The sequence below is a fragment of the Clinocottus analis genome, unplaced genomic scaffold, assembly GCF_023055335.1.
Source record: "Clinocottus analis isolate CAN_PGR_092001 unplaced genomic scaffold, fCliAna1.0.p SCAF_35, whole genome shotgun sequence".
Lineage (NCBI taxonomy): Eukaryota > Metazoa > Chordata > Actinopteri > Perciformes > Cottidae > Clinocottus > Clinocottus analis.
The window spans coordinates 1,304,779-1,312,278 of NW_027176098.1; the positions used below are offsets into that span (position 1 = coordinate 1,304,779).

Sequence of the window (7,500 nt, forward strand, 5' to 3'; positions counted from 1 at the left end):
CCTCGGTAACCAAATTTATATTCACGTCGATTCACAAAACCGCGTTGATTAGTTCCAACTTCGACTTTACTTTATATTCCATTATATAAACTTTGGTGTCACGAAGAATACAACAAGCGCCTCTACGGAGAGAAATCAGCCAATGAGGATGTCTGGTCCTGGAAGAAAAGCTCTTAAAGCGACAGTAACGTAGAGCAGCAGCACGCCTGGGGGAAGACAGGGAGGTTACTTCAGGGTCTTCAGGAAGTTAGAATACTGTGGGGACGCAAACCTGTCGACCCAGCAGATCTGTAATAATATATTAATATTAATAATAATAATAAATATGTTACAAAGTGCTTTACGAGGTTCAAGCGGTCTGTCTGTCTGCAGCGTGTGTGAACTGTGTGCGCTGGTCCAACAACGGGCTGTACCTGGCATCAGGGGGTGACGACAAGCTGGTGATGGTGTGGAAGAGAGCCGCGTATGTACACACACACACACACACACACACACACACAAACTGGTCAAACAGAAGATGTATCTGCAGTCTTGATGATTTATAAAATCATATTGCATTTTTAGAGGGATTTCTCGAGTACTTTCACCCACAGACCCTTTTATGAAGTGTGTGTGTCTTTGTGTGTGTTTGTGTGTCTTTGTGTGTGTGCCTTCTGTGTAGATTCATCGGGCCGAGCACTGTGTTCGGGTCGAGCAGCAAGCTGGCCAATGTGGAGCAGTGGAGGTGTGTCACCATCCTCAGGAACCACACTGGAGGTAACACACACACACACACACACACACACACAGAAGCTGTAAAAAACGTTGTGATTATGATCTTTACGACGGTCCTCGAACACATCACGTGTGACTTCCGTCAGAAAAAGCCACCAAAACTGAGCTTATCATTAAAAACACAATTCTTCGTGTCTCATATTAAAAACTCTCCCCAAATAAACCGTTTACTTTCACCAGATTGTGTAAAAAAACATTAAATTCTGAGCTCCTGTGTGAAACGATGACATCATGACGGACTCACCTGAGACCAACGGTCATGTGACCACAAATGAGAGCCTCCATTTGTTGGATTTATAGATTATATTGTTCCAGTTTTTGTAAAATAAACCTATGTTTCTTTTATTTATGACATAATAACTGAGTCATTCTGCACTAAATGTTCTCGTTCTCTCTTCTAGTCCTGAGTATTTTGTTTCCAGAAGACTTTTATATGACGGAGAACCTTGTGATCGCTTTGTAGTAAAAACTCTTTGTTTGCCCGTCGGTAGACGTGATGGACGTGGCGTGGTCTCCTCACGACGTGTGGCTAGCCTCCTGCAGCGTGGACAACACCATCGTCATCTGGAACGCCCGCAAGTTCCCAGGTAGGAGAGCCATTGATATAGACTTCTATACAACCAGAGGAGTCGCCCCCTGGTGGTCAGGAGAGAGAATGCAGCTTTAACACATGAAGCGTAGACTTCTATACAACCAGAGGAGTCACAGACAGTAGATCTGCGTGTTTGAGAAGCTGAAACTTGAATCTTTGGTGGTTTTTCGTGACGTAAACTTTGTCTGTTGGATCCTCGTGGAGATGAGAGGCTCTCCATGACGTCGTGTCGGTAGAACAGGGTAACGTTGCGTCCTCTCCGTGCAGAGATGGTGACTTGCCTGCGCGGGCACACCGGGCTGGTCAAGGGCCTGACGTGGGACCCGGTGGGGAAGTACGTCGCCTCGCAGGCCGACGACCACAGCCTGCGGGTGTGGAGGACGGTGGACTGGCAGATGGAGGCCAACATCACCAAGCCTTTCAGCGAGGTACCGGATCTCAACATTCAGTTTATTTACTCCCATAATGCGCACAACTTTAGTTTAGAACTTTAGTTTTTTAGAAAACCAGTATTAAGACTCGTCTTCTTTCCCTCCCCCTCATGCCCCTCTTCCCATAAAAACTAAAAACTCACTTCCCACCTCTTTGACCCCTTTTGCGTCGCAGTGCGGCGGGACGACCCACGTCCTGCGGCTGTCCTGGTCCCCAGACGGGCAGTACCTGGTGTCGGCTCACGCCATGAACAACTCCGGCCCCACGGCTCAGATCGTGGAGCGAGACGGCTGGAAGACCAACATGGACTTCGTGGGCCACCGCAAAGCCGTCACCGTGGTGGTGAGTTGAGCGGAGTGTCCACACGGCGTGAACGCTTGTTAAAACTTTAGTCAACTAATAACCCACAACTAACGCTCTTTAACAGGTAAAACATCACGGCACAACAGTTTGTGACACATAAACAATTCGTCACACTAATAATCGTACATTTGTATAATTAAACCACCGAACTGCATGCTGGGTACAGCTCGCCCACTTTCACAACAAGAAGAAACGGAACCTACAGTCCCCTGGTCCTAAGTCCCTCCATGTTTAGCTTTCTCACAGCCTCTATGTACCAACGTACCCATTGGGTGGAGAACGTACCGCCCAGCCCTCCTTTCTCACCGCGGGGTTCCCCAGCACGCTGACGGGTCTGCTTTCTCACCGCGGGGTTCACCAGCACGCTGTCGGGTCTACTTTCTAACAGCGGGGTTCCTCCGCACGCTGACGGGTCTACTTTCTCACTGCAGGGTTCCCCAGCATGCTGACGGGTCTACTTTCTTACTGCAGGGTTCCCCAGCATGCTGACGGGTCTACTTTCTCTTCCTCTGTAGAAATTCAACCCGAAGATCTTCAAGAAGAAGCAGAAGAACGGCAGCGCCCCGAAGCCCGGCTGCCCGTACTGCTGCTGCGCCGTCGGCAGCAAAGACCGCTCGCTGTCTGTCTGGGTGAGTTTGTTTTGACGCCCGAGTCTGTGTTTTGTGTCTTTTGTGTGTCCGCTCTTTGACACAAACGTTCAGTTGTTTACCTGACAAAACGTCCGTCTGCTCTTCAGCTCACCTCTTTGAAGCGCCCCCTGGTGGTCATCCACGACCTGTTCGATAAGTCCATCATGGACATCTCCTGGTGAGGCCGTGTGTGTGTGTTTTATATTATATCATTAAACCCAGTTTTTCTGCACAGAAGACCCCTCATTTGCACTTTCTGCAAGACAAACAGCACTTGTGTGTGTGTGTGTGTGTGTGTGTGTGTGTGTGTGTGTGTGTGTGTGTGTGTGTGTGTGTGTGCATCAGGACCCTGACTGGTTTGGGGATGCTGGTGTGTTCGATGGACGGGACGGTGGCCTACCTGGACTTCTCCCTGGACGAGCTGGGAGACCCTCTGAACGAGGAGGAGAAGGTTAGAGCTCTACTGGTCTCTACTGGTCTCTACTGGTCTCTACTGTCACACTGGTACATTCCTGCTCAATCAGCAGAAGTACATCAGGGTTCATTTACTGTATATTATTACACATATTATACATATGTACCTGTCATCTACTGGTTTCTATTGCTCAGAAACAAAAAAGCTTCATTTTATCGGTTTTCTTTGGCATTCTGTTACGTTTTTGTCATTCCTCATTAAAAAAAAAGCCCCCAAATGAAACCCTCTTCCTCCTCTCCCTCCTCCTCTTCCTCGTCGTCGTACAGAACGGCATCCACCAGAACATCTACGGGAAGAGCCTGGCCATCACCAGCACCGAGGCCCAGCTCTCCACCACCATCATCGAGAACCCCGAGATGCTGAAGTACCAGCAGGAGCGCCAGAGCTCGGTGCAGGCCCAGCTGGGGCCGAGCGGCGCCGCCGCCGGCGGGCTCGAGGCCGCCGCCCCGAAACTCAACAGCGTGATGAACGGAGAGTCTCTGGAGGACATCCGGAAGGTGCAGGGGTTTTATGTGTTTCTCTTCCAATGTACAATTTAACAAACCTAAACTCTTCAGATGTTTTGGGCTCTAAACTCTTCGGTGTGTTTGTTCTCCGTCGTCTCGCAGAACCTTCTGAAGAAGCAGGTGGAGACGAGAACCCCCGACGGCAGGAGACGCATCACGCCGCTCTGCATCGCTCAGCTGGACACCGGGTAGGCAGAAACTAAACTACTTCTTCTTCTTCTTCTACTCCTTCTTCTTCTTCTACTCCTTCTTCTTCTTTTTCTACTCCTTCCTCTTCTTCTCATCCTGTTCTTGTGCTCCTCATCCTTCATTCTTCTTCTTCTTTCCCCCTGTAGGGATTTCTCCCCGGCCCTGTTCAACAGCGCCCCCATCCTTCCCTCTGGCTCCTCGATGTCCAACCAGCTGACCTCTCAGCTCAGCTCAGACAGCAGCCCCGGGCCGCCGTTGTCTCTGGGCTTCCGGCCGGGTCACGACCCCATGCTCACCTCGCCTCCGGCCGGCGGCGCCAAGGGCCTGGAGGACAACAAGGACGGGTACGAGCCCACTTCTTCTGGGGCGGTTGTTTCTTCTACACAGTTCTTATACGGTCGTGGAAAACCTGGAAGACTCATGGGATTTTAAAATGGTTATTTCCAGGCCTGGAAAAGTCCTTGAAAAAACAAAATCTCAAAAGTATCGTAAAAGTAATTTAAATGTGTTTAAATTCATGGAAATTTGGTTAAAGTCATTGAAATTTGATTAAAAGTCATTGAAATTTGATAAAAAAAGTCATTTAAATTTGGTTAAAAGTCATAGAAATGTGTATGACCCTGTTAGTGTTTGCTCGTGATCTTTCTCATTATTATTTCCCAGCATCAAGTCCAGTCTGCTGCTCACTTCCGCCTCCAAGATGGAGCCCATGAAGGCTTTAGACTCGCGGTTCACAGAGCGGTCGAAGGCCACGCCGGGCGTCATGGCCGCCATCTCCTCCATGGCCGGCCTCGTGCCTCTGGACAGGTGAGGGCCGACGCGACGCCAAGAGGAAGAACGGGGTTTTTTTCCGATGCGACGGCGGCGAACGACGACCAAACTTGTGTCGTGTTTTTTTCATCCCGGCAGGCCGAAGGACGGCGTCTCCGCGTCGAAGGACGTGAAGGTCAAAGACGACACCAGCAGCGACAGCGAGGACAAGATGGCCTCCATCAACAAGAACCTGTCCTTCAGCAAGAGGAAGCCCGAGCTGCTGGCGGACGGAGGAGACGGCGTGGTGGAGAAGAGGAAGAAGGGGCGGCCCAGGAAAGACAAGATGGCCGCCGCCATCGCCCAGCCCTTTGCCCAGCCCTTCGCTCAGGTAGAGGGAACTAGAACACAACTTCACAGCTTCTGGCTGATGAACGGTGTAGTTTTAACATTTTTTGTTTAAATACAATCCGCTTTTCGATCCGCTCGAAGCTTCTGATTGGCTCTCGTGACATGAGAGCCAATCAGAAGTTTCCTTTCGTCAACGTGTCGTCCCTCCCTCCTCTTCCTCTCAGATCTCTCTTCCGGCGGAGCGCGAACCCAGCCGGGTGGCGGCTCCTGCGGCTCCGGCAGCGGCTCTCAAGCTCCCGACGCCGAGTATAAAGAAGGCCTTCAGTCTGCAGGTGTGTGTGTGTCTGTGTGTGTGTCTGTGTGTGTGTCTGTGTCTGTGTGTGTGTGTGTCCGTTTAATATTTCTTATAAGTAGTTTTTCTGAACCTAATGTTTTTAAATGTTTCTCAAACTGTTATTTTAAATGTTAGATTTAGTGTTATTATGAGCCTTCTTCTTCTTCTTCTTCTTCTTCTTCTTCTTCTTCTTCTTCTTCTTCTTCTTCTTCTTCTTTCTGTTCTTCTTCTGCCCACCACCTCCCTCTGCTGGTGACCAGTGGAAACTGCAACAACATGCAAAGATTCTTATTTGTTGTTCATACGAGTTACAAACACACATCAGCAGCCGCCTCCTCCTACCCAGAATTCCTCGTGTTTATTAATGTGTGTGTGTGTGTGTGTGCGTGTGTGCAGGTGAGCATGGAGCCGTCGGTGTTCCTGGAGGTGGAGAACGAGGTGTCGCTGGTCGCGGGTTCGAAGCTCAGCCAACTGCGGTGCTCCAGAGACGGGCGGGACTGGAACACGCTGCTGCCCAGCTCGGTGGTCACGGCCGCGGGGAGCAGGTATGTCATGGGGGCTTATGAGGGGCCGCCTCAGGCCCTCTAGGGGCGACCTCTGACCCTCAAGGGGCCTAAGCACTCCTAGGAGCGGCCTCAGACCTCTAAGGGCGACCTCAGACCCTCCAGGTCTCCCATGAATATCTAAACCCCGCCTCTCCCTCCTCAGCGACGTCCTCGCCGTCGCCTGCCAGGACAGGATGTTGTCGGTCTTCTCCCCCTGCGGGCGGCGGCTCCTCCCCGCCATCCAGCTGGCCACGCCGGCCTCGGCGCTGCACTGCTCCGCCCACTTCGTCATGGCGCTGACGGCCGGAGCGACGCTGTCCGTCTGGTGGGTGGACTTCCAACCGTTTACCTGACGCCACATGTTTGTTCTAGACTCTGTTCCAGTTGTTGGTGAGGAATTAACCGTGTGTCTGTGTGTGTCTGTGTGTGTGTGTGTGTGTGTGCGTGTGTGTGCGTGTGTGTGTGTGTGTGTGTGTGTGTGTGTGTGTGTGTCTTCAGGGACGTTCACAAGCAAAAGGCTCTGGTGAAGAACGAGTCGCTACTGAGCATTTTATCTGGTGAGGTGCCGCACCGTCTCGGGTTTCTGTGATGTCATCAATGTCACACATCTGTGATGTCATCAATGTCACACATGTGATGTGTGTGTGTTTGTGTGTGAAGGTGCCGACACCACTGTGTCTCAGTCTCTGCTGACCCAGCAGGGGGTCCCCGTCATTGGACTGTCCAACGGGAAGTCCTACTGCTTCAGCTCGTCCCTGGAGACCTGGTGAGATTTACATTTGTCCCATTTTTTTGCCACTGTGCAAATAAATTACAGTTTCATCTGCATACATTTGGATGTTTGGACAGGCGTCCCTCAAGGACCCGTCCTGGGCCCATTGCTATTTTCTTCATATAATCGAAGAATATTAAAAGAAAATAGCGACGGGCCCAGGACGGGTCCTTGTGGGACGCCTGCGGACAAAAAGAGGGCAGTATATTGATTGTTCTCTAGTTGGACATACTGATGATGGCTGATTCTTTCTTTCTCCCTCCCAGGACTCTCATCACAGATAAAGGAGACTCCATGGTCCAGTGTGCCGACTTCAGGAGCTGCCTGCCGACCCACGATGCACCTGTGTCCTCGGGGCCGCTGGCCGTCATGCAGGGACGCAACCTCAAGTAGGACGGCAGCGTTCACCTCGACGTGTCGATGAATGTTCCCTCTCTCGTCATGAATACTGACTCTTCCCCCTCCACCTCTACCCCCACCCTCCACACAGTGCCGGGCGGCTGGCGTCCCGTCTGTCCTCCACCCCTCACCACCTGCAGCAGAGCATGACGCTGGCCTTCCTGGAGAACCAGCTGGCGTCGGCGCTGACGCTGCAGTCGGCGCAGGAGTACCGCTACTGGCTGCTCATCTACGCCCGCTTCCTGGTCAACGAAGGTACCACGCCCGCCGCTTCCCGGGGACTCTGCTGCAGTAAAAGCTTTGAACACGGCTTCATTTCCTGTGTGTGTGTGTGTGTGTGTGTGTGTGTGTGTGTGTGTGTGTGTGTCTGTCTCCTCTCCAGGCTCTGA

The 7,500-nt window shown here is 51.5% G+C and overlaps 1 protein-coding gene across 1 annotated transcript in view; it reads left to right on the forward strand.

Annotated features, from left to right (window-relative positions):
• Window positions 1–7,500, forward strand: part of hira (histone cell cycle regulator a) — a 9,605-nt gene that overhangs the window by 1,431 nt on the left and 674 nt on the right. Inside the window, exons 3-24 of the mRNA XM_068596272.1 lie at window positions 1–5; window positions 373–463; window positions 662–756; window positions 1,266–1,361; window positions 1,634–1,794; window positions 1,973–2,140; window positions 2,677–2,790; window positions 2,898–2,968; window positions 3,136–3,241; window positions 3,532–3,762; window positions 3,874–3,959; window positions 4,107–4,304; window positions 4,624–4,767; window positions 4,870–5,101; window positions 5,286–5,393; window positions 5,792–5,940; window positions 6,104–6,265; window positions 6,439–6,497; window positions 6,601–6,706; window positions 6,979–7,101; window positions 7,203–7,366; window positions 7,494–7,500. The exon at window positions 1–5 is cut by the window's left edge and continues 106 nt beyond it; the exon at window positions 7,494–7,500 is cut by the window's right edge and continues 82 nt beyond it. Of these exons, the coding sequence (XP_068452373.1) occupies window positions 1–5; window positions 373–463; window positions 662–756; window positions 1,266–1,361; window positions 1,634–1,794; window positions 1,973–2,140; window positions 2,677–2,790; window positions 2,898–2,968; window positions 3,136–3,241; window positions 3,532–3,762; window positions 3,874–3,959; window positions 4,107–4,304; window positions 4,624–4,767; window positions 4,870–5,101; window positions 5,286–5,393; window positions 5,792–5,940; window positions 6,104–6,265; window positions 6,439–6,497; window positions 6,601–6,706; window positions 6,979–7,101; window positions 7,203–7,366; window positions 7,494–7,500 (2,676 nt within the window). The remainder of the gene's footprint in view (window positions 6–372; window positions 464–661; window positions 757–1,265; window positions 1,362–1,633; window positions 1,795–1,972; window positions 2,141–2,676; window positions 2,791–2,897; window positions 2,969–3,135; window positions 3,242–3,531; window positions 3,763–3,873; window positions 3,960–4,106; window positions 4,305–4,623; window positions 4,768–4,869; window positions 5,102–5,285; window positions 5,394–5,791; window positions 5,941–6,103; window positions 6,266–6,438; window positions 6,498–6,600; window positions 6,707–6,978; window positions 7,102–7,202; window positions 7,367–7,493) is intronic.